The 27,156-nt window shown below is 45.9% G+C and overlaps 1 protein-coding gene across 1 annotated transcript in view; it reads right to left on the reverse strand.

Annotated features, from left to right (window-relative positions):
* Positions 1 to 884: 884 nt before the first annotated feature.
* LOC124718682 (membrane-associated transporter protein) overlaps positions 885 to 27,156 on the reverse strand; it is a 152,300-nt gene continuing 126,028 nt past the window's right edge. Inside the window, exons 10-11 of the mRNA XM_047244306.1 lie at positions 14,990 to 15,164; positions 885 to 1,115 (exon numbers count right to left, since the gene is read on the reverse strand). Of these exons, the coding sequence (XP_047100262.1) occupies positions 885 to 1,115; positions 14,990 to 15,164 (406 nt within the window). The remainder of the gene's footprint in view (positions 1,116 to 14,989; positions 15,165 to 27,156) is intronic.

A 27,156-nucleotide genomic window follows, 5' to 3' on the forward strand; every position in this document is an offset into this window, starting at 1 on the left:
AGGTGGCTCAGATTATTACAGTGAGCCCTGACTGTGGAAAGTGTGATTCACAATTCTACAGAATGTCATCGATATTAGACACCTAATACTTGCATCTGTGTTTCCACCCCCAGCCATCCGACACGCATGCATTGACTTTTACCAACTGCGACATAATTGCGTATACAAACAGTGATCCAATACTGTCAAATGCTTTTTTATTCCAGTCTCTGATCACAATATCAATTCTTTAGACGATGACCGGTTTCAGTCTGTAATGACCATCCTCAGATCTACTTTAGGACATGGTGTAAAAAATATTTTAGATCTGAGGATGGTCATTACGCACTGAAACCGGTCATCGTCTAAAGAATTGATATTGTGATGAGAGACTGGAATAAAAAAGCACATGCATTGACTGTCCACGTCACAAGGACTAAACGTGAAACGCGAGGCCAGCACACCGTGCGCTCCAGTGCCACGGCAGTACTGACATTATGCAATCCTTCAGTATCGGCCCATCTCGTGTTCACCAGACTCTGTGGACCTCTGAGGCTGAAATGTTCCCGTCGTTTCTGGATTGTTCGTAAAAGAAGTCCACAATTCGGTGCGTGATCCGCAGTACGACTCGACGGTGAACCCCTCGCGTTCTCCACAGAGGACCCGGAGCTGCTGCTCACTTTTCCAGTCAGTGCCCTGCACGTGAACGTGCGGCAGCACTCTCTTTCATCGGTGTGAACTAGCAGGTCTCCTCGACAGTGCTTTGCGAGACGACTTCTCGTCCTCCTGCGGCACTCGGGGACCTCGCCGCCGACCTCTCAGTGGATGGGACCGGGGTCCGGGAGTCCCTGCCAGCCGTCCCGCGCCGCCACACCACCTGCAGGGCCTGCTGGGCCGTCCTCGGCCTACAGGTCGAGGTACATCACCTGCGAGGCGCAGACGGCGCCGCAGAGCGCGAGGAACGAGGCGACGGCCGCCACGGCGGTGGTGGTGCCGGCCGCGCTCACGATGGCGCCCATGCACATGGAGAGCGCGAACTGCGCCAGGAACACCATGGAGCTGACGATGGCCACGTCGGTGCCCAGGCCGCGCACATGGGACCCCGGCAGCGCCTCCCCCGTTGCCGACACCGAGAACTGCAACAGTGGGGCACGTGTGGGTGTGGCTGTGGGTGTGAATCGAGTCATGTGGTAGACGAGGCAAGTCCTCGACAGTGTGCTTCCATGTATTCGGCCGAGTCCATGCGCGATATTTCCACAATTTACCCAGACGTGTGGAGGCGCTACGAGTTTCATCGTTACGCGTACCCACTGTGCCTGAACTCCGACCAGACTGCGAACTATTCTTGGTGGGTGTGCTGACGAGGACTGTCGATAAAATATCAATACGCATCGGCGATTTTTTTCACCCAATATATCGATGTATTGATCTTGTGGTGTCACCACCAGACACCACACTTGCTAGGTGGTAGTTTTAAATCGGCCGCGGTCCATTAGTACATGTCGGACCCGCGTGTCGCCACTGTGTGATCGCAGACCAAGCGCCACCACAAGGCAGGTCTCGAGATACGGACTAGCACTCGCCCCAGTTGTACGGACGGCTTTGCTAGCGACTACATGGACGAAGCATTGCTCATTAGCCGAGCCAATAGTTAGAATACCCTTCAGATAAGTCAATGGCTATGACCTAGCAAGGCGCCATTAGTAACATTGCATGTATCTAAAGAGTCTCACTTGTATCGCCACAATCTCCACATGTACCAAAAGGATGGATTAAAGTTAAGTATTCCAGAAGCGACGTACTTTTCTTTATAGCATTCATTACGTAACCTGTTTCAGACCTGACGCCATCCTGCTTTAACTTAGCGCGTGCCTTTCGGCTTCCTCTCATTGTGTCTAGGCTGTCTTGTCTAGACACACCAGATCTCAATGTGTTTTTAAAGTAAAAAAGAAATTTGTGGTAACTTCCTATGGGACCAAACTGCTAAGGTCATAGGATTATGCACTACTTAATCTAACTTAAATTAACCTAGACTAAGGACAAAACAAATGGTTCAAATGGCTCCGAGCGACTTAACTTCTGAGGTCATCAGTCGCCTAGAACTTAGAACTAATTAAACCTAACTAACCTAAGGACATCACACACATCCATGTCCGAGGCAGGATTCGAACCTGCGACCGTAGCGGTCACGCGGTTCCAGACTGAAGCGCCTTTAACCGCACAGCCACAAGGACAAAACATACACACACACACACACACACACACACACACACACACACACACACACACACACACACACACACATATTTACCCCTATGCCCGAGGGAGTACTCGAACCTCCAACGGGGGTAGCCGCACAAGCCGTGGCAAAGCGCTTCAGACTGCACGGCTACATCGCGCGGACTTTTAAAGTAATCTCTCGAAATGAGCACTAACCCTGAGAATGGATACCCCCTAAGTACGAGGATCACTCCAAAAGAAATGCACACTATGTTTTTTTAAATCCATCTTTTATTCTACATGTTTGAAAGTCTTACAGTCTGTAGATACATTCTTTAGGAACAGTATTTTCATTTCTCCACATAATTTCCATCCCTCTCAACTGTCTTACGCCATCTCGGAACTGGCGACTGTATACCCGCATGGTAAAATTCTGGACCAACCTGTTGGAGCCACTATTTGGCAGCGTGCACCTCGGAACCAGCGAATGTATACCTGCATGGTAAAATTCTGGACCAACCTGTTGGAGCCGCTGTTTGGCAGCGTGCCCAAGGGAGTCATCATCTTCAAACCTTGTTCCACGAAGAGAGTCTGTCAGGTTCCCAAAGAGCTGATAGTCACATGGAGCCAGGTCAGGACTGTAAGGCGGGTGTTTCAGTGTTGTCCATCCGACTTTTGTGATCGCTTCCACAATTTTTTGACTGACATGTGGCCGTGCATTGTCGTGAAACAGCAAAACATCCTGCTTTTTCCGATGTGGTCGAACACGACTCAGTCGAGCTTGCAGTTTCTTCAGTGTTGGTTCCACTTGGCATGATGTCTACAAGCAAGAGTCCTTCGCAATCGATAAACACCGTAGCCATAACTTTTCCAGCAGAAGATGTGGTTTTGAATTTTTTTTTCTTGGGTGAATTAGCATGATGCGACTCTCGTGAAAAATGATGGAGCCATGTTTCATCACCTGTCGCAATTCTTCCAAGAAATTCATCTGCACCATTCTCGTACTGTTCCAAAAGTTTGCTGCACACGGTTTTTCTTGTTTCTTTGTGAGCCGCTGTCTACATCCTGGGAACCCACCTGGCACTAACCTTTTTTAACGCCAACACTTTCAGTATTTTGCAAACAGTTCCTTCCCCTATCCCAAGGTAGCGTAACAATTCGTCACTGTGATGCGTCTGTCAGCAGTCACCAATTCGTTAACTCTCTGCACATTGTCTCGAGTGTATGCAATATGAGGCCTGTCGCTGCGAGGACAATCCTCAATATTGCCCTGCCCGCTTTCATCACGTAATCAACTTGCCCACCGACTAACTGTACTGCGATCGACAGCAGCATCTCCGTACACCTTTTTCAACCTCTTGTGGATGTTTCCCACTGTCTCGTTTTCAGAGCACAGGAATTCTATGCCAGCACGTTGTTTCTGACGAACGTCAAGTGTAGCAGCCATCTTGGAGACATGCTGTGACGGCGTCACTCATGTGAACAGGTTGAACTAAGTTTGAAAACATGCGGGAAGGATGTATCTACACACTATAAAACTTTCACACATGCAGAATGAAAACTGTATTTTTACAAAAATAGTGTGCATATCTTTTGGAGTGATCCTTGTACAACTGCATCTACGAGGGTCATTCAATAATTAAGGAGACAAATTGGTCTGGCGAAAAAACTGTTAGTAAGGCAACTTTGGTACTTTTATGGCTTTACGTTGGCATCACTGGGATGAGCCCTGATCAGCTGATGTATCAACATTGTTTTGTTTACAACCTAAAAATACATTTCAGGATCGCGAGTTCCCTTTGAACGACCACATTAGTTGAACAGCATTCTGTTATTCGTTTTTTACATGCTGAAGGTGAGAAACCAGTGAATATATACTGTCGAATGTCTAACGTTTATGGTAATCGCGCAAATTTTTACAAGTAGGTATAGCAGTTCAAAAATGATCGCGACTCAGTGACTGACGAATACCGCCCTGGCCGCCCAGTTGCAGTTCCAACTGCCTCACTTGAAAATCGAATTGATGACATCATTCGTGCCAACTACCGTGTGACTGTGGAAATGATAGTCGATAAGGTTCGAGTTAGCAACGGTATACTTCATAATATTATCTGTAACCAGCGGAAGTACCGCAAAACATGTGCAAGATGGCTTCCTAAAGCAGTTGACACGGTTACACAAAGAAACAAGGTTGAGAGTGTGCACAGAGCTAAAGGAACGTTATGAAAGAGAAGGTGAGCATTTTCTCAAGAAAATTTTAACTTGTGATGAAACTTGGGTTCACTACTATGAGCCAGAATCGAAAAGACAAAGCACTGAGTGGAACCACACCAACTCACCTGTCCAAAAAAAAAAAAAAAAGTTCAAAATCCATATGCAGGAAAAGTAATGTTGACGGTGGTTTGGGATGCTAAGGCTCCAGTTTTTTGTGATTATTTCGAAGAGCAGCGTACAATGAACAGCCAATACTACACGGGTTGGCTTTTAAACAAGGTGAAGCCAGCCATGAGAGAGAGACGTCGTGGATCTCAGAAAAGAGGTGTGATTCTCCAGCAAGCAACGCACGTCCTCATATTGCTCAAATAACCAGTCAAACCGTCAACAAAATGGGCTGGGAAGTACTGCCTCATCCCCTTCCAGGCCTGATTTAGCACCTAGTGATTTACATTTGTTTGGTGCACTAAAGGAGGCATTACTTGGGAAGAGGTTCCATGACGACGACGACGTGAAAAAGTTTGCGGCAAATTGGTTCAAACATCAAGGTAAAGAGTTCTTTGCAGCCAGAATAAAAAAGTTTGTAGACCGTTGAAATAAGTGCATAAATGTTCAAAGGGATTGTGTTGAGAAGTAGAAAAAGTGGTGTTTTGTAAAAATAACCACTTTTTTCTCCAGAGAAATTTGTCTCTTTAATAATTGAATGACCCTTGTACATCTACACGGATACTCTGCAAATCACACTTAAGCGCCTGCCAGAGGGTTCATCGAACGACCTTCACAATAATTCTACTCGTATATTATACCAATCTCGAGCAGCGTGTGGAGGCACGCGGGGTAGCCGCGTGGTCTATGGCGCCTTACCACAATCCGCTTGGCTCCCACCATTGGAGGTTAGTCCTCCCTCAGGCATGGGTGTGTATGTTGTTCTTAGCGTAAGTTAGTTTAAGTTAGATTAAGTAGTGTGTAAGCCTAGGGGCGGATGACCCCAGCAGTTTGGTCCCATAGGAACATACCACAAAAAAATTCTTCATCTCCAAGTAACTACTGCAAGCAACATCCTTCTGAATGTGAGTAGTGTATTCATTTCTTGGTCTCCCTCTACGATTTTTACCCTCCACGCTGCCCACCAATACTAAGCTGGTGATCCCTTGATGCCTTAGAACATGTCCTACTAACCGATCCCTTCTTCTAGTTAAGTTCTGCCACAAATTCCTCTTCTTCCCAATTCTGTTCAGTATTTCCTCATTAGTTATGTCCTCTACCCATCTACTTCGACCATCATCAGTTATTTTGCTTCCTAAAAGGGAAAGCTCATCTACTACTTTAAGTGTTTCGTTTCCTAATCTACACTCCTGGAAACTGAAATAAGAACACCGTGAATTCATTGTCCCAGGAAGGGGAAACTTTATTGACACATTCCTGGGGTCATATACATCACATGATCACACTGACAGAACCACAGGCACATAGACACAGGCAACAGAGCATGCACAATGTCGGCACTAGTACAGTGTATATCCACCTTTCGCAGCAATGCAGGCTGCTATTCTCCCATGGAGACGATCGTAGAGATGCTGGATGTAGTCCTGTGGAACGGCTTGCCATGCCATTTCCACCTGGCGCCTCAGTTGGACCAGCGTTCGTGCTGGACGTGCAGACCGCGTGAGACGACGCTTCATCCAGTCCCAAACATGCTCAATGGGGGACAGATCCGGAGATCTTGCTGGCCAGGGTAGTTGACTTACACCTTCTAGAGCACGTTGGGTGGCACGGGATACATGCGGACGTGCATTGTCCTGTTGGAACAGCAAGTTCCCTTGCCGGTCTAGGAATGGTAGAACGATGGGTTCGATGACGGTTTGGATGTACCGTGCACTATTCAGTGTCCCCTCGACGATCACCAGTGGTGTACGGCCAGTGTAGGAGATCGCTCCCCACACCATGATGCCGGGTGTTGGCCCTGTGTGCCTCGGTCGTATGCAGTCCTGATTGTGGCGCTCACCTGCACGGCGCCAAACACGCATACGACCATCATTGGCACCAAGGCAGAAGCGACTCTCATCGCTGAAGACGACACGTCTCCATTCGTCCCTCCATTCACGCCTGTCGCGACACCACTGGAGGCGGGCTGCACGATGTTGGGGCGTGAGCGGAAGACGGCCTAACGGCGTGCGGGACCGTAGCCCAGCTTCATGGAGACGGTTGCGAATGGTCCTCGCCGATACCCCAGGAGCAACAGTGTCCCTAATTTGCTGGGAAGTGGCGGTGCGGTCCCCTACGGCACTGCGTAGGATCCTACGGTCTTGGCGTGCATCCGTGCGTCGCTGCGGTCCGGTCCCAGGTCGACGGGCAGGTGCACCTTCCGCCGACCACTGGCGACAACATCGATGTACTGTGGAGACCTCACGCCCCACGTGTTGAGCAATTCGGCGGTACGTCCACCCGGCCTCCCGCATGCCCACTATACGCCCTCGCTCAAAGTCCGTCAACTGCACATACGGTTCATGTCCACGCTGTCGCGGCATGCTACCAGTGTTAAAGACTGCGATGGAGCTCCGTATGCCACGGCAAACTGGATGACACTGACGGCGGCGGTGCACAAATGCTGCGCAGCTAGCGCCATTCGACGGCCAACACCGCGGTTCCTGGTGTGTCCGCTGTGCCGTGCGTGTGATCATTGCTTGTACAGCCCTCTCGCAGTGTCCGGAGCAAGTATGGTGGGTCTGACACACCGGTGTCAGTGTGTTCTTTTTTCCATTTCCAGGAGTGTAATTCCTTCAGCACCACCTGATTTAATTCGACTACATTCCATTATCCTCATTTTGCTTTTGTTGGTGTTCATCTTATGTCCTCCTTTCAAGACACTCTCCATTCAGTTGAACTGCTCTTCCAGGTCCTTTGCTGTCTATGACAGAACTACAATGTCACTGGCAAACCTCAAAGTTTTAATTTCTTCTCCATGGATTTTAATTCCTACTCCAAATTTTTATTCTGTTTCCTTTACTGCTTGCTCAATACACAGATTGAATAACATCGGGGCTAGGCTACAACCCTGTCTCACTCCCTTCCCAACCACTGCTTCCCTTTCGTGTCCCTTGACTCTTATAACTGCCATCTGGTTTCTGTACAAATTGTAAATAGCCTTTTGCGCCCTGTATATTACCCCTGCCATCTTCAGAATTTGAAAAATACTATTCCAGTCAACATTGTCAAAAGCTTTCTCTAAGTCTACAAATGCTAGAAATGTAGGTTTGCCTTTCCTTAATCTATCTTCTAAAATAAGTCGTAGGGGCAGTATTGCCTCACGTGCTCCAACATTTCTACAGAATCCAAACTGATCTTCCCCGAGGTCGGTTTCTACCAGTTTTTCCATTCGTCTGTACAGCATTTGTATTAGGTTTTTGCAGCCGTGACTTATTAAACTGACAGTCCGGTTATTTTCACACCTGTCAACACCTGCTTTCTTTGAGATTGGAATTATTATATTCTTCTTGAAGTCTGACGGTATTTCACCTGTCTCACACATCTTGCTCACCAGATGGTTTTATCAGGGCTGGCTCTCCCAATTTGTCATCACCAGTAACGAAACAGTAAGGAATATTTGGTGTTGTTCACGAGCTCGTTGATGACGAGCAAGTGGGGATGCACATGTGGCCATCTGTAGATTTTTCTGATTTTAGCTTAGAGCCCGCAGTACCGTTTCTGGCTGACACCTCTGCTATCACCCCTCCAACGTATCCAAACAGAAAAATATTTCGGGACTGTTCAGATTTCTCCACTTGTCACTCCCATTTTCCGGTCGCCACTAGCTCCAAATGACGAAATGACAATGTGTAAAGCCAAATAGCAACAGCGAACTATAAATAATAAATGACAATCGCTAAATAAACCCATGACAACTTAAATAACGACATACAAAACAAAAACGCAACGAATTTATATACCGACGTAATATAACCACCCTGTACTTAACTTGCAACTTCGTTTTCATAATACTTCTGCGTAATCTGAATTCTCTCGCTGATTGTTGGTGTGTGGTAGGTCAAAGCTGTAACAGTAGACATAGTATGGACGAGATTTTCCCGACTCCTGCGCTTTTAAATGTCAGTAGAGTATACGTTCCTTAAGTAAATGACAATATTGCAACTTGGAGCTTTTTTGTTTTCATAGTAATGTTTGTAATTTGTGAAAGAAGATGACAGGACACACTGAATGCTATCATTAGAAATGCAATATTAAAATACAGGGTTATTCTAAATTATGGACCCATTTCCAAAACTTCGTATTTATTTAGGTACAAACCCATAATGAACAAGTTTTATACCTATGAAAAGAGGAAGTTTCAAAGTTTTTTGTAGTCTTTGATATCAGTTGAATAATTTGTAATTAATTAAAGGCAAAGGTCCCGAGTCTCGGTCCGGCGCACAGTTTTAATCTGCCAGGAAGTTTCATATCAGCGCACACTCTGCTGCAGAGTGAAAATCTCATTTTGGAAAGATCTCCCAGGCTGTGGCTAAGCCATGTCTCCACAGTATCCCTTCTTCCAGGAGTGCCAGTTCTGCAAGGTTCACAGGAGAGCTTCTGTGAAGTTTGAAAAGTAGGAGACGAGCTACTGGCGGAAGTACAGCTGTGAGGACGGGCCGTGAATCGTGCTTGGGTAGCTCAGATGGTAGAGCACTTGCCTACAAAAGGTAAAGGTCCCAAGTTCGAGTCTCAGTCTGGCACACAGTTTTAATCTTCCAGGAAGTTTCATATCAGCGCACACTCTGCTGCAGAGTGGAAATATCATTTTGTAATTAATTAGTTTTTCGTAACCATTTAATAATTAGAAATGTGATAAATGTTATAAATGTTAAATATGGTCACTGTTGGCTGCACGGCAATCATCGACGTGGTGTCCAAACTCATCCCACACACGTGAAAGCGTATCTGCTGTTACTGGGTGCACAGCAGCAGTGAACTGGTTCCGCAGATCGTCCAGAATGGTCTGCAGAGGCGGGACGTAAACAACTCCCTTCACAAAACCCCATAAGAAACAGTCGCAGGGTGTGAGGTCAGGAGATCTCGGTGGCCAGAAGTGCAGACCCAGGTCCTCAAGTCCCCTACAGCTGATCCGGCACTGAGGAAGGGAGTCATTTGAAAAGCCTCGTGCATCGCAGTGCCGATTGGGCGGAACTCCATGTGTTGGAAAATGAAGTGCTGGGAAGCTTCCACAAGTCGAGGTAACAGCCATTGTTCTAACGTGTCCAGGTATGCGATTCCTGTTACAGTTTTTTCGGCAAAGAACAATGACCGGTCAACCCTTATATGGAATACTGCACAGAAGGCGTCGATCTTTCGTGAGTCTGTTTCGTGTTGCAGTGCTGAATGTGGATTTTCCAAATCCCACATGCGAACTGTCTGTTGCCTTTTCCACTAAAGTGGAATTTCGCTTCATCGCTAAAAATTACACGCCGTAGAAATGCGTCACATCCATTTTTGCTAGCACTTAACCACAAAGTGCGAGACGTTTCTGTTTGTCATTGGAATTGGGGGCCTGCACAAGTTGTAATGGGTAGGGCTTGTGCAGCAAACGCCATCTCAGAACTTTCCGTATAGTTGGTTGGGATATTCCAAGTTCTCGACTAGCTATAGTGGTTGACTTACTGGGACTGCGCACAAAACTTTCTCGAATCTGTAGGATATCATTCTCTGACACACGCAGTCAGCCTGTGCTTTTTCCTTTGTACACAGTCCCACTCTGCTTAAATTGCTTAAGCCGACAGCTAATGCTTTAACAAGTTGGAGGACGAATACCGAATTTGGTTCGAAATGGCCTCTGCATTGCAACGTGCGACTCACTTTTTGCGAACTCGAGAACGCAGAAAACCTTGTGCTTGAGGCGTAGCGCCGTATACCGATCCTGCCTTGGAGACGGTTAAGTGCGAGATGTGTCTCAGAGCTGGATGGTGACAGATGGAGACGCGAGATTGGACGCGCACGTACGAGGGCAGTTCAATAAGTAATGCAACACATTTTTTTTTCTGAAACAGGGGCTGTTTTATTCAGCATTGAAATACACCAGGTTATTCCCCAATCTTTTAGCTACACAACACTATTTTTCAACGTAATCTCCATTCAATGCTACGGCCTTACGCCACCTTGAAATGAGGGCCACTGGTCGATGTCGGAGCCAACGTCGTACTGCATCAATAACTTCTTCATCATCCGCGTAGTGCCTCCCACGGATTGCGTTCTTCATTGGGCCAAACGTATGGAAATCCGACGGTGCGAGATCGGAGCTGTAGGGTGCATGAGGAAGAACAGTTCACTGAAGTTTTGTGAGCTCCTCTCGGGTGCGAAGACTTGTGTGAGGTCTTGCGTTGTCATGAAGAAGGAGAAGTTCGTTCAGATTTTTGTGCCTACGAACACGCTGAAGTCGTTTCTTCAATTTCTGAAGAGTAGCACAATACCCTTCAGAGTTGATCGTTTGACCATGGGGAAGGACATCGAACAGAATAACCCCTTCAGCGTCCCAGAAGACTGTAACCATGACTTTACCGGCTGAGGGTATGGCTTTAAACTTTTTCTTAGTAGGGGAGTGGGTGTGGCGCCACTCCATTGATTGCCGTTTTGTTTCAGGTTCGAAGTGATGAACCCATGTTTCATCGCCTGTAACAATCTTTGACAAGAAATTGTCACCCTCAGCCACATGACGAGCAAGCAATTCCGCACAGATGGTTCTCCTTTGCTCTTTATGGTGTTCGGTTAGACAACGAGGGACCCAGCGGGAACAAACCTTTGAATATCCCAACTGGTGAACAATTGTGACAGCACTACCAACAGAGATGTCAAGTTGAGCACTGATTTGTTTGATGGTGATCCGTTGATCATCTCGAATGAGTGTGTTCGCACGCTCCGCCATTGCAGGAGTCACAGCTGTGCACGGCCGGCCCGTAAGCGGGAGATCAGACAGTCTTGCTTGACCTTGCGGCGATGATGACACACGCTTTGCCCAACGACTCACCGTGCTTTTGTCCACTGCCAGATCACCGTAGACATTTTGCAAGCGCCTATGAATATCTGAGATGCCCTGGTTTTCCGCGAAAAGAAACTCGATCACTGCCCGTTGTTTGCAACGCACATCCGTTACAGACGCCATTTTAACAGCTCCGTACAGCGCTGCCACCTGTCGGAAGTCAATGAAACTATACGAGACGAAGCGGGAATGTTTGAAAATATTCCACAAGAAATTTCCGGTTTTTTCAACCAAAATTGGCCGAGAAAAAAAAATGTGTTGCATTACTTATTGAACTGCCCTCGTAGTTTATGTATCCCACTAGAGTGCACTAAACTAATAGAATGTTTTTCATAAACTGTTCTAGTATTTTCATAAAGCGTTATTATGCCCTTTTGCGTATGTAAAATGTTATAAATGTGTTGTAGCAGTATGAATGATGCGTGAGTGTGGTTTAAGGTTAATATGAAGATAATTGTTTAACGAGTTATGTAGTAAGATTTAGCGTGGGAGCATTTCGAAGAAGTATGGATGTGGACAAAGGGGATTTTGGTAGAATAGATTTGTAAAGTAAGTTTATGGTAAAGGGAAAGTTAATTCAGGTATAAATAACCATAGTAAATAACTTTATGCATAAGCAAAACTTCAGCCTATTAGGTAATTACGTCGGTAAAAAGTGCAATCGTTAGGTTTACTATTTTGCGATTGGTTATTGATGAAAAGCGCGGACTGACCCCGGAGAATGTTGTTGAATAAACTGACCAATGGTAAAGCAATATTCTTCGCGCGCCTTTCTCTGCTGGTAGAGAAGACTTAGAGTATTCTAGAGAAGAGTCGCAGGCTAGCCATGGAACAGTTCGGACGTGTGTAGTAGTAGTTCCGATGGAAATGATAAGTTGCCGGATCTAGCAGTGTTACATACATCAAAAGTGTGGTAAAGTGATGGCATTATTATTCCGATGTGCGTGTAGAAATTTCGGAATTTTTAAGTGAATTTTGTGGCGAGAAAAGACATATATTCCACGTGGCGTATTGAGCAAGTCGGTGGCTAAAAACTGTGACTGTATTTGGTACCGACAGACTTAATATTTGGCGAGCACTCTCAACCAAAAACAATACGTATTTTTGTAGCTACGAGGGCTATCCACAAAGTACATTACGTTTTCGTTTGTGTCCGTTAGGGGCGGGGCTAGCGCGGCCATCTTGGTGTCATGGCATTCCGCCGCTCAGTCGGCATCCTGCCGTGCTAGTGAGAGGTTCGTGCTGTACTCCGTTGAGTTACTGTGACAGTTTGAAATGTCAGCGTTAATTGAAAATGCCGCGAAGTGTGAAGTGCGTGCTGTAATAAGGTTTCTGACTGCAAAAAACTGTACACCGATAAAAATCTATCGGCAGCTTTGTGAAGTGTATGGGGACAACATAATCACTGAAGGTGGAGTGCGTCAATGGGTCATAAAATTTAAAAATGGTCGAACTAACGCTCACGACGATGAGCGAAGTGGAAGACCCAGCATAGTGACTGCCGAACTTGTCGAAAAAGTCGATGGCGCGGTCCGTGAAAACCGTAATTTCACAATGACGGAACTCTCTATGAGTTTTCCACAAATTTCACGAAGTTTGTTACACGAAATAATTACCGAAAAGCTTGGTTACCACAAGTCTTGTGGATACCAAAAACCTTGACAGAGATTCACGAAAATCAGCGAATGGCTGCAGTAGTAACGTTTTTGGACGCTTACGAGAAAGATGGCGACTCATTACTCGATCGCATCGTTACTGGTGACGAAACATGGGTTTAGCATGTGAACTGCGAGACAAAATTGCAGTCAATGCAGTGGGGGCACACAAATTCCCCCCAAAAACCCAAGAAATGCATGCAGACAATGTCGGCAAGGAAGGTGATGGCGACTGTCTTTTGGGACAGAAAAGGAGTGATTTTTGTGGATTTCCTGGAAAGAGGCACTACAATAAACTCTAAAAGGTATTGCCAAACTCTGCACAACCTCAGAAGAGCAATACAAAACAAGCGCAGAGGAAAGTTGGGCTCAAAGATCTTGCTGATTCACGACAACACCCAGGCCCACACGGCAAATCTTTTAAGTGGGAGTTGTTTCCTCATCGCCGTACAGTCCCGACTTGGCACCGAGCGACTTCCACTTATTCCCAGCAATGAAGAAGTGGTTGGCTATGCAGCATTTTGATGATGACGCACAACTTCAAGAAGAGGTAACCACGTGGTTCAAGGCGCAGGCGTCCGAATTTTACGACGAAAGTGTGGTGTCACCACCAGACACCACACTTGCTAGGTGGTAGCTTAAATCGGCCGCGGTCCATTTAGTACATGTCGGACCCGCGTGTCGCCACTGTGAGATCGCAGACCGAGCGCCACCACAAGGCAGGTCTCGAGATACGGTATAGCACTCGCCCCAGTTGTACGACGACTTTGCTAGCGACTACACTGACGAAGCCTTTCTCTCATTTGCCGAGAGACAGTTAGAATAGCCTTCAGCTAAGTCCATGGCTACGACCTAGCAAGGCGCCATTAGCCTTAAGTAGTTTGATAGTGATCGTATGAAATGTCTCATCAAGAATGTTGTATTCACAACAAGGATAAATAAAAGTTAAGTATTCGAGGAGCTGCATACTTTTCTTATTAACATTCAATACTTATCCTGTTCCAGAATTCACGCCCGTCTGCGTTAGATAGCGTGCATTTAGGCCTCCTCTATCTACAAGGTGTTGGCACATTTACCAACACATCAGAAAGAATTTCCAAGCTCGTCCATCGCTACGATAAGTGCCTTAATTTAAATGGCAGCTATGTAGAAAAGTAATATTTAAGTGTAGCTTTCGTCTGTATATAATAAAAAAAATTTCCAATACTTAATTTATTTTTAATTCCAAAACGTAATGTACTTCGTGGATAGCCCTCGTATTACGTTTCTGGGAAATGCAACACCGTAAACTTGCTAACATGAGTGAAAGGGATTGTGAGTGACTGCGTTAAGACTAGCACGAGCTTGGCAGTGATACTTGTTCACCTAAGTTTCGGAATATGTTAATTGAGGGCAAAATTTCCAACCTTTCATTTCGTGTGAAAACTTTCTCCCGACACGTAGATTAGTGACTTCAATTGCAGCTTGGTTCATGTTGAAGTACAGTAGGTTTCGCTCGGCTTCCCTATTGATGATCTACTGAGACAATGTTCACAGGTAGGCGCAGGTTCGTCGTAAAGGGACGGAAAGAACCGCGCCACCGCACGCTCCACAGCCGCCATCTCAGTCACGACTGGCAGCGAAACGGAATGGCGGCCATACTGCCGCGCGCGAACTCTACTGGCTGCTTATGAAACCATCACTGCCCGCTCTCCGTCTCCCGCCAAAAACTTTGAACCTAGCCCTTTTCATTGTGAAAAAGCTTAGATTTTTACTTGAATACATACAAATTTTTGGAAATGGGACCATCAGAATAAGCATGTATATTAAAGTCGTGTCAGAGTGCCGGCTGAAGGGTGAAGCCTGGAGACGGCAGCCCAGAGAGAGCGTGGCGTGCGCAGGAGGAGAACTGCGGCCGTACCGTGCCGGAGGCGTGGTAGTGGGCGACCAGCAGGTAGGGCATGGTGAAGAGCGTCGAGTACATGACGCCGGCCGTCCACGAGAAGAGGATGACGCCGACGCGGCCCTTGGTCAGCGCCATGAGCGCCATGCCGGCGCTGTAGAAGAGCAGCCCGCCCACGTACACCTTGCGCGCCCTGCAGCACGACACGACACCGTACAGCCTGGGCCACTGTCTCGTACACTAATGGCTTAGCACAAGTCTGACGAAACAGAAAAAAATCTATTCTTACAACTGAAATTCACTACTCTAACTACCACTTCAGTTTCTTTTTCAGTTACAATTCGATTTCAATTTATTTCTCTTATACATTCCTTTTTGATAGTGATTAAAATTCTTCTGGGTATTATGCCATGTCATTGCTAAAATTAACAACCATAATAAACTAAAACTGACGTTTCGGCCGAATTGCAACGGCCTTCCTCAGGGCATGACTGGTTTTGCATGGGGATAGGTCTGAGCGTGGGGTTGATCTGTTACTCTGCGCAACGGGTTAATCTGAGATGTATCCTTTACCCTATGGCTCCTGCAAGATGCAATTTCCATCCCCACGCTATTACAGAAGTCAGACAGACGCTCCTAACGTTCTAAAGAGAAATGCCTGAAAAACTTTCAGCAATAAATATCTTCTGGAGCCGTCCACTGTAAGGAAATGACACAAAAATTCGCAAAATTTCTTACGTAACTAGTGGGATACTTGGGTACTGGAGTAGCGCTAGTTAGTGTAAGAAAATCATGAAACTAATGAAAATTATTATTTATTTTGCAAACATTCTGAGAAATCACAATGGAACTTTTCGTTATGAACTGAACAAGTTACATCCTGGTTCAAGGATAGGATTCGCTAATGAAATTTCTACATAAAGTTTAATATTGTTATTGACTTGGCAGAATGGCTGAGAGGCACGCCTACTCAACTTGAATAATTATCCGTTAGAATGTTGCTAGGTACGGTCGAGGCTGTCGCGTGTGAAATGCAGTGAAGTGTACTGTTGTGGTGGAAATATGGCGCTCGCAATAGCTGTAGCCAACAATACCGTAAGCTGCGATGACTGCTGTCTGCGCCGCTCGCTGCTGACAAATAAGATAACTCTCGTTCTATCTAGATTGACCTTTGCCAATCAAAATCTCCCTATGCCTTGATGAAGTCAAGGACTCCTATTCGCCCCTAGTCTAACTATTGGCGTGGTACACCGGTCAGATAACCAGTCCACTGTGATGCCACTCAAAAATTCGCTGGCAGGCGTTTAACTATAACTCTGTCCGTTCACACCGCACAATAAGTGTGTCGGCCAACACAGTGAACAACGCTTAATCGCAAGGACTCAATATAGAGAGTCGCACTTTGATTCGTTCTCGACAGAGGTGCTCTCCCAGTGAAGTACTGAGGAGAGACTTGTTCCTCGCTCCAAGAGCGACAATCGAATGGCCCCGCTCCATTCCAGACGTGATGGGGTATATCTTTCGGTCTGTTCCATTACTCCTTCAGCTCAAGACGTCAGAAATATCGCCTGCCAATCAGCATTGCTTTTCTAAAATGGGAGAATGGTTTCGTTTAAGGCTGTCTCCTGTGAAAATCTCTGAAACTGCGTGCTATGTGTAAAGAATGCGTAGGCTGGCCGCTCCCGCACAATGTAGCGGAATTTGCTTTTAAGCCGAACACGCGATAGTTCCTCCTTTCCGTCGGGCGAACGCTGTCTGCTCCACGGGCGGTCACCAACCGATGTAGATGGGTTGGAGCTGGCCTCCTGGCGTGCGGTTGCCTCTCTCGAACTGAAAGCTCCTGTGACCGTCGTGTCTGGAATGTGTGTGTGTACGCCAGCCTCGAGTATTTCAACCACGGTGCGCACTTGCGATTTATTAGTTATTTGCATATCGTTTACATCAATGCATACAACATTGACTTTATCTTATCGTGTTTGGGTTCGAATGAAGCGTCTTGAGTGCAGAATATGATTGTGAGGGCGGAATATGTAAGCAATGAAGGTCAGGAGACCACGACGTCTTACATAGGTGCTTCTATTTATTACAGACAATCGCTGTCTGACGTCACTATTGTCAAACTTTTAATTGTCCCTCTAATATGATTGGCTAGTTATGATGAAAGGGAAGATGGAACGAAAGAGGATATTCGTGGATATCCATGTCGTCAACGATTGGTATCACTGCAGGTGTTCACGAACTACGGTGTGAGTGCGGAACTGCCTACATGGGAGAATCAGGGAGACCTGTTAGCTTACAAGTAGCAGAACACGAATGCTATGTGCGATTATAACAACATAATAAATCGGCGATAGCGGAACACCACCGTGACTGTGGACAATGTGTCAGGTTCCAGGAAGCCCGAGTACTGTTGAAAGAATCGTGGATGCGAGAATGCAAAATATGGGAAGCGATCGAAATTATTAAGTAGCCTGACAACATCAACAGAGAAGATGGCTACAAACTCCCGGCGTCCTGGCTGCCGGCCATCCCAGTCCAACGGGCCGCGAGCGGTCTCGGGGCAGAAGCTACACGGGACACGGATGTATCTGCACAAACAGCTGTAGAGAGCGCACCAGGAGGAAAACTTGCCGACCAGAAGCCGAACGCTGATTGGCGGACAGCTACCAATCATTGACGACATGGACATCCACGAATAGCCTCTTTCCTTCCATATTCCCTTACGTCACGACTAGCCAGTCATATTAGAGGGCCAATTAAAAGTTTTACAACCGTGACGTCAGACATGGATAGTCTGTAATAAATAGAAGCACCTATCCCCATGCAAAACCAGCCGTGCCGTGAGGAAGGCCGTTACAATTCGGCGGAAATGTCGGTTTTAGTTTATTATGGTTGTTAGTTTTAGCAATGACGCGGTATAATACGCAGAAGAATTTTATTCACTATGACACCGGCTGCAGAAGCCTATGTTCTTAAAGCATTTTTTTTGTAACACACAATTCAATTTCAATATTTCAATTTCTTTTTCTTAGGTACAATTCAATTTAATTTTCCCTATACACAGTTCAATTAAAATTCACTTCATACACCTGGTTAATCAACCAAAACTTGCACCGCAAATATTGCGGAAATGAGAAGTGCTATTGGCGTACGGTTCTCACACAATGGAGTGGTAGCCAGTGGCTCGCATTCTTAGCCATTACACAGATTGTAATAATACTTAAAAAGTGCATTTCTTGTGCAAACGTTCATTTTTTTTTAAATGGATCAATGTCTGTTGACACTAACACACTAAAAGTAGGATACATTAGAATGTGAGTGGTGTTTGTTGCAGGATTCTAGTGCGAGTCGTTTACGAGACATCGTATTTTGAAAAGTTCCCACACCGAGACTTGTACAATACCTGTGATAGCACACACTAAACAACAACACAAGTTATGAGGGTTCTGAACAGTAACGAGACGGTTGGTCATCACAGGTTTCACTCAAAATGACCACCGGCAGTGTCAGTACACGCTTCCAGTCTGGGACAGAATGTCTGCTGCACACGTGCCAGCGTTACAGCCGAGATGTCTGAGCAGGCGGCAGTAGTACATCGCTCCTTATCATCGGCTGTAGTTGGTGTGTCCTTGTAGGCAGCGTCTTTCAGCATTCCCCACATCAAAAAATTCTACATGTGTCAAATCCAGGGTAAGGCCTGGCCGAGGTACAGGTCCTTTGCGTCCAGTGGAACGATTTGGAAACAATTCGTGAAGACATGATGCAGTACTCAGTGCACTACGGGCTGGACACCCACCATGTTGGTACCACAGGCTTCTTCTAGGCTGCAGAGGAACGTCCTCTAGCATCCGAGGAAGATGGTCTAGTAGGAGGCTGTGACACTTGGGTGCGTTCTATGTTCCATCCATAAAACACAGGCCTACGAGCTGATGGTTCGCTATACCACACTACAACTCTACACTCCACGGACGCTGACATTCCAGCTGACGAAGTAATGAGACTTGTCTCCTGTCTTAATACCCATATACAGAAGTTAACATGATTCTCATACTTGTTTCCATGCAGCTCTTGCTGCAGAGCGATGTGATAGGGGTCGAACGTATGTCGACAGAGAAGGTGTGAGACAGCTGCCTGACTGACGCCACTTCCTGGTGTGACAACGTGGGGGCTAACGCGCGGATCAGCTGCAGCAGCAGCAACAACATTAATTACCGCTCTTCTGTCCTCACTTATTTCCTTCTGTTAAGCTGTCTAACAAGGGGAGGCCGCCAATTGTGAAATTCAGATTCGATTCATACTGCGCATAATAAAAGCTCATGGCCAGAGGTGTAATGTGGCAAAGCACCAAGATGCACTTCTCAGCTGTTGTCGAGAAAATCGACAGTTAAAAGAAATCGTTGCGATGAAATACTCTCAACGATTAATAAATTTCTACAGCGTCGTGGCGCAGCGGTAAGCGCTCGGGTTCGTAATCCGAAGGTCGCCGGATCGAATATCGCGCCATGCATTTTTTTTTAGTATTTGTATTTTGTAATTCAAATTTATATATATATAAAAACTATTAATGAATTGCTTATGCATGTTTGTGAAGGCGGATCGCTCTCCAATTGTACCGCCTCCATTTTTCCGTTTGTTTAACAGGGTGTACCAAAGCTCTCCCGTCCGCACTGATTTTCGACGATGTTACAAGTTGCGCTAGGGACCGCATCTACCTTCTTTCGAAGTTAGCAGGCAACTACGCTGTTATGCGGCGGCTCGTTTCGGCCCATTCAACATCTGTCATTCAAGTGTAACGAGCGAGTAACGGAGTTTATATTGCATACCTGCCGCAGCAAATTTGTGTTCGTGGCGTCTCTATTCTAATTCGAACGTTTGACTTACGCTATACGTATTCGTTTCGGAATACCGTTTCTACGTCTTCCGTTAACCATGCGTGGTTAACATTATGAAGACAATTAATAACATTTGTGAAATACAACTTTGTTTGCGGAAAACATAATGATGTTCGAAGTCGCCAGTTTTTCCACGACAAACGACTTTCAACAACTTTTTATATGCGTAATTGTTGCAACTGACTGCCGGGAATTATATATATATATATATATATATATATATATATATATATATATATATATATATATTATTTGAATTACAAAAAACAAATACTAAAAAAAAAGAAAAGGTTGCATGGCGCGAGATTCGATCCGGCGACCTTCGGATTACGAACCCGAGCACTTACCACTGCACCACGACGGTGTAGAAAATTGCTAATCGTAGAGAGTATTTCACCGCAACGGTTTCTTTTAACTGTCGATTTTCTCGACAACGGCTGAGAAGTGCATCTTTGTGCTTTGCCACATTACACCTCTGGCCATGAGCTTTTATTATGCGCAGTATGAATCGAATCTGAATTTCACAATTGGCGGCCTCCCCTTGTAAGAGTTACACTACCACTTTTACGTAATTACGAGGGCTATTCAGAAAGTGGGGAACGTTTCCGTCTGACGCCGCTAGGCGCGCGCCGGTCGCGTATATTTTGGTATGTGCGTGCTCGGCAGCTCAGTCGGCATCCATCCGTGACAGCGGGAACACGTCTGCGCGTCTGGTTTTCTCGGTACTCGAACTTTAAATGTGCCCTGCACTCGAAAATCCCGACAGCTGTGAAGTGCGGTCTGTGATAGGGTTTTGTTGACAAAAAACCTAAAACCTACACAAACTTATCATGAACTGTGCGGAGTGTACGGAAACAACGTAATGACTGAATGTTCCGTCCGAAAATGGTGCATTCAGTTTAAAAATGGCCGAACCAACGTTCATGATCAAGAGAAGAGTGGACACCCGAGCATTGTGACTGACGATCTTGTCGCTCAAGTTGATGAAACGATTCGTGAAAACCGTCGCTTCACAATAACGGAGCTTTCGCTTTCTTTTCCACAAGTTTCACCGACTTTATTGTTTGAAATTGTCACTCAAAAGCTAGGCTAACACAAATTTTGTGTGCGATGGGTGCACAGAATGCTTACAGAGCACCATAAAGAACAGTGAATTGAGGCAACGTTGACATTTCTGGAGGCCTACCACAAGTGTGGTGATTCGTTACTAGATCGAATCGTATCCAGTCACGAGACTTGGGTGAAACACGTCAATTTCGAGACAAAATTACAGTCCATGGAGTGGGGGCACACAAGGTCTACTCAAAAACCAAGAAAATGTTTGTACTAGATCGAATCGTATCCAGTCACGAGACTTGGGTGAAACACGTCAATTTCGAGACAAAATTACAGTCCATGGAGTGGGGGCACACAAGGTCTACTCAAAAACCAAGAAAATGTTTGCGAACCTTGTCAACAAGGAAGTTGATGGCGACAGTGTTTTGGGATAGGCAAGGTGTGCTTCTTATTGATTTTCTCGAACGTGGAGCAACCATAAATTCTGCCCGGTACTGCCACACTTTGCACAGCCTTAGAAGAGCAGTTCAAAACAAACGCCGAGGAAAGCTGGCATCCAAAATTTTGTTTTTGCACGACAATGCCTGACCTCACACGGCAAACCGCACTCCTTAATTCATTCAAATGCGAAATTTTCCCTAATCTGCCCTACAGCCTCGATCTTGCACCACGCGACTTTCTCTTGTTACCTAAGGTGAAGAACAGTCTCGCAACGCACCGCTTTGATGACGACGCGGAACTTCAGGCGGGTGTGACTCACAGGCTGAAGTCTCAGGCGGCAGAATTTTACAACGAAGGTATTTCAAAGCTTATCGACCGCTATAATAAGTGCCCCAATGTGTTTGGTGACTATGTGGAAAAGTAGTATGTCAGTCGCTCTTTCAGATGTATATAATAAAATGTATTTCTTGTACTTAGTTTGTTTTGATGCCAAAACGTTCCCTACTTTCTGAATAGCCCTCGTAGTTGAAGAGGTTGGTAAATAATTACCGAGATGGTTGTTGTGTTGTCACCGCCAGACACCACACTTGCTAGGTGGTAGCCTTTAAATCGGCCGCGGTCCGGTAGTATACGTCGGACCCGCGTGTCGCCACTATCAGTGATTGCAGACCGAGCGCCGCCACACGGCAGGTCTAGAGAGACTTCCTAGCACTCGCCCCAGTTGTACAGCCGACTTCGCTAGCGATGGTTCACTGACAAATTACGTTCTCATTTGCCCAGACGATAGTTAGCATAGCCTTCAACTACGTCATTTGCTACGACCTAGCAAGGCGCCATTATCATTTGCTATTTATCTTGTGATGCATGTACCGTCAGACCGATGTTCACCAATTATGGATTAAAGTTAAGTATTCCAGCAGCTACGTACATTTTTGGCTATTCTCATTTCCGTGTCCTGTTCCAGACCTCACGCCAGCCTGCGTGAGCTTAAACGCGTGCCTTTCGGCTTCCTCTCATAGTGACTTGGCTGTCTTGCCAAGTCACAACAGTTGTTGTCTAGTTGTCTATTGGAATATCTTGCCGCACACACCGTACAAGAACGATCTGCATTCCTCCATACACGATCAGCACGCCGGTTTTTCCTGCATTGGTAAACCCCATCGTCCGCTCAGGCCCCACTGCCTGGACTGCCATTCACTGACTGATGAGCAAGTCGCAGTGTACTCAAGGAACACACTGTAAGCAAACACAACAACATCGTACCTTGCAACTAGCGCAGGTTGAATGCCAAAAACAAGTGTTGGTATGCACACTATTCAAAATAACATAGCTCGCAAATGACTCTCACTGGAATCCTGTGACAAACACCACTGACATTCTGAATTCCCCTACTATCAGTGTATTAATGTCAACAGCCATTGTGTGCACAAAAAATACACATTGTGAGTATTATTACAATCCGTTTATTGGCTAACAGTACTAGCCCCGACTGATGGTGATGAGGTCCCATACTCCAAGGAGTGTAGGGGACGATGCGGGAGACCCACTCCACCTACAGGGTGTTTCAAAAATGACCGGTATATTTGAAACGGCAATAAAAACTAAACGAGCAGCGATAGAAATACACCGTTTGTTGCAATATGCTTGGGACAACAGTACATTTTCAGGCAGACAAACTTTCGAAATTACAGTAGTTACAATTTTCAACAACAGATGGCGCTGCGGTCTGGGAAACTCTATAGTAAGATATTTTCCACATATCCACCATGCGTAGCAATAATATGGCGTAGTCTCTGATTGAAATTACCCGAAACCCTTGACAACGAGTCTGGCGGAATGGCTTCACATACAGATGAGATGTACTGCTTCAGCTGTTCAATTGTTTCTGGATTCTGGCGGTACACCTGGTCTTTCAAGTGTCCCCACAGAAAGAAGTCACAGGGGTTCATGTCTGGCGAATAGGGAGGCCAATCCACGCCGCCTCCTGTATGTTTCGGATAGCCCAAAGCAATCACACGATCATCGAAATATTCATTCAGGAAATTAAAGACGTCGGCCGTGCGATGTGGCCGGGCACCATCTTGCATAAACCACGATGTGTTCGCAGTGTCGTCTAAGGCAGTTTGTACCGCCACAAATTCACGAAGAATGTCCAGATAGCGTGATGCAGTAATCGTTTCGGATCTGAAAAATGGGCCAATGATTCCTTTGGAAGAAATGGCGGCCCAGATCAGTACTTTTTGAGGATGCAGGGACGATGGGACTGCAACATGGGGCTTTTCGGTTCCCCATATGCGCCAGTTCTGTTTATTGACGAAGCCGTCCAGGTAAAAATAAGCTTCGTCAGTAAACCAAATGCTGCCCACATGCATATCGCTGTCATCAATCCTGTGCACTATATCGTTAGCGAATGTCTCTCGTGCAGCAATGGTAGCGGCGCTGAGGGGTTGCCGCGTTTGAATTTTGTATGGATAGAGGTGTAAACTCTGGCGCATGAGAGGATACGTGGACGTTGGCGTTATTTGGACCGCAGCTGCAACACGGCGAACGGAAACCCGAGGCCGCTGTCAGATCACCTGCTGCACTAGCTGCGCGTTGCCCTCTGTGGTTGCCGTACGCGGTCGCCCTACCTTTCCAGCACGTTCATCCGTCACGTTCCCAGTCCGTTGAAATTTTTCAAACAGATCCTTTATTGTATCGCTTTTCGGTCCTTTAGTTACATTAAACCTCCATTGAAAACTTCGCCTTGTTGCAACAACACTGTGTTCTAGGCGGTGGAATTCCAACACCAGAAAAATCCTCTGTTCTAAGGAATAAACCATGTTGTCCACAGCACACTTGCACGTTGTGAACAGCACACGCTTACAGCAGAAAGACGACGTACAGAATGGCGCACCCACAGACTGCGTTGTCTTCTATATCTTTCACATCACTTGCAGCGCCATCTGTTGTTGAAAATTGTAACTACTGTAATTTCGAAAGTTTGTCCGTCTGAAAATGTACTGTTGTCCCAAGCATATTGCAACAAACGGTGTATTTCTATCGCTGCTCGTTTAGTTTTTATTGCCGTTTCAAATATACCGGTCATTTTTGAAACACCCTGTATTAGGCAAGGTCTTAGCAGAGGTCGTGTGCCAGTGCCTTCCTCCGACCTTAATGGGGATGAATGATGATGATGATGATGATGATGAAGACGACACAGCAACACCCCGTCATCTCGAAACAGGGAAAATCCCCGACCCCGCTGGGAGTCGAGCACAGGACCCCATGCGCAAGAAGCGAGAACGCTACCGCCAGAACACGAGCCGCGGACTAGCACCGACTACCAGTCCATTATGTGGCAAACACACATGAATAGCACGTTCCGTTTCCCAATATTTGCGGTGCATGTTTTATGTGATTAATCCTTTATACTAGAAATGCTAGTTTATAAGCACTAAAGAAATGTAAGGTTTTGTAATTAAATGTTTCCCTGAGACATTTAAGTCTCTTATTATTATCATCTACGACAATGATCGAAGGAGACGAAATCAATTAAAATTTGTGCTACACCCAGCATTCGACCCCGGGTCTTCTTACTTGCGGGGTAGATATGCTAACGATTACTCCACCGCAGTACGACGGTCAACATTGCTGCACGAACTATCTGAGTGCCCTCCCCAACACAAACTTCAATTCATTTTGCCCTTACGTATTGTCACTATTGCCAGGGCTCTCCGATGACAAGCACCCCAGCATTGGACGTAATGGGACTTCCTTGTACCTTCGATCATTATCGTAAATAAAAAAAAGAGACTTAAATGTGTCAGGGAAACATTTAATTATAAGATCTATAAGATCACCAAAAGTACAAGGACGTCCCATTATGTCCAAACCCATATCGGAGAGCCCTGGCAGTAGTGACAATGTGTAAGGGAAAAATGAATTGAAGTTTGTGTTGGGGAGGGCACTCGGCTTAAGTAGTTTGTGCAGCAATTTTGACTGTCGTACTGCTGTGGTGTACTGGTTAGCATTTCTGCCTAGCAAGCAAGGAGACCCGTGTTCGAGTTCCAACCGCAGCACAAATTCTAATTTATTTTGTCTGCTTCGGTCATCATCGTAAATGTAAGATTCTTTGAAAACTTCATATTTCTGTCCTAGTTCCTTTTGGCGTCCAACAATAGGGTATAAACACGCTATGGTAGTTCACAATATTCATAAATTTGGCGACCCTGGATTGGATCGTATTTGGGCAACAACAAAAGGGCATGTGGAAGTGTATCCATAAAACACTGTGCGGGTGAAGGTACCATTTGCAGCAAACCGCGTAGCCGCGTCTAGCAGTTCCTCAGAAGTACATTTTTGTAGTCTGGGAATGAGTTTATGTCTTCCCTGTGTTTATCGTATGTGTGTTTGAGACTGGTTACATAATGTCAAACATTCGTTTCAACAGATCTCAAGATGTGCAGAATAAGAACGAATCTGACTATCATTGTAAAGGCGGCCGTTGTTTCCGAGCGGTTCTAGGTGATTCAGTCCGGAACCGCGCTGCTGCTACGGTCGCAGGTTCGAATCCTGCCTCGGGCATGGATGTGTGTGAACTCCTTATGTTAGTAAGGTTTAAGTAGTTTTAAGTTCTAGGGGACTGATGACCTCAGATGTTAAGTCGCATAGTGCTTAGAGCCATTTTTATCATTGTAAAGACACCGTCAGCTTGGACGAAAATGGCCCCGCTCTGAGACCTGAGCCGTACTATTTGGGACAGCCGGTACGTCTACATCTTCGCCTAGATACATACTCCGCGAGCCACGGCACGGTGCGCGGTGGAGGGTAGCCTGTACCACTAGTCATTTCCTCTACTGTTCCACCTGCAAACAGAGCGAGGGAAAAGCGACTGCCTGTACGCCTCCGTACGAGCCATAATTTCTCGTATCACCTCTTGGCAGTCCTCACTCCAAATGTACGTCGGCGGCAGTAGATTCGTTCTGCAGTCGGATTCTGCTGCCCCTTCTCTGAATTTCTGCAGTCGTGCCTCGCGAAAAGAGCGTCCTCTTTCCTCCAGGGATTTCATTTGAGTTCACGAATCGAAACAGGAAACCCAAATATTAATTTTTTCCGCACATTCGGAAAAAATCTCTAATTCCTCTCTCTCAAACCCCACCCTATGGGAAGAGAGGGAGAGTTTTAGTTTTAGCGAATCAAAATTTACGAAGTAAATCAGTATTTTTTATTTATCCGTAACCATTTTTCACTAAAAAATTAGAACATGGATTTTCTTGATTTACAGCGCCAACTACCAAGAATCAAAACGAATGTTTAAGACAAAATGTACTTAGTTTTTTATGTAGAATCTGATTCTGCAATAAAAAATGGGGGTTCCCCTTTGAAATTTTAAAGTTGCCCCCGGCCCACCTCCAGGGGGCTGGGGTGGCGGTCTAATTTTAGCACCGGCAGATGTCCCCCTCGAAAATAATCAACTATGGATTCTACACATTTTTTTTCGTGTGAAGCTTACTTTTCGAGTTATTCTGGTTTGTCGACTTAAAATTTACACGCTGTATACTAAAATTTTGTGTTTCAGATACTCTGTTGGTGGCAGCAACTGAACCTTCATAAAATGGCAGCTCCTCAAGAGAAGGCACAATGTGTGTCCTTGTTTATTGAGACAAAATCTGATGTTCAGATTCAACGAAACTTCCGAACGAAGTATGGAACAGATCCACCATCGCGCCATTCAATCCGTGCACGCCACAAAAAATTTGTGGAGACAGGGACAGTGTTGGATAAAGGGAGGAGCGGGCGACCAAGAGCATCCGA

Source organism: Schistocerca piceifrons, chromosome 10 (assembly GCF_021461385.2).
Source record: "Schistocerca piceifrons isolate TAMUIC-IGC-003096 chromosome 10, iqSchPice1.1, whole genome shotgun sequence".
Lineage (NCBI taxonomy): Eukaryota > Metazoa > Arthropoda > Insecta > Orthoptera > Acrididae > Schistocerca > Schistocerca piceifrons.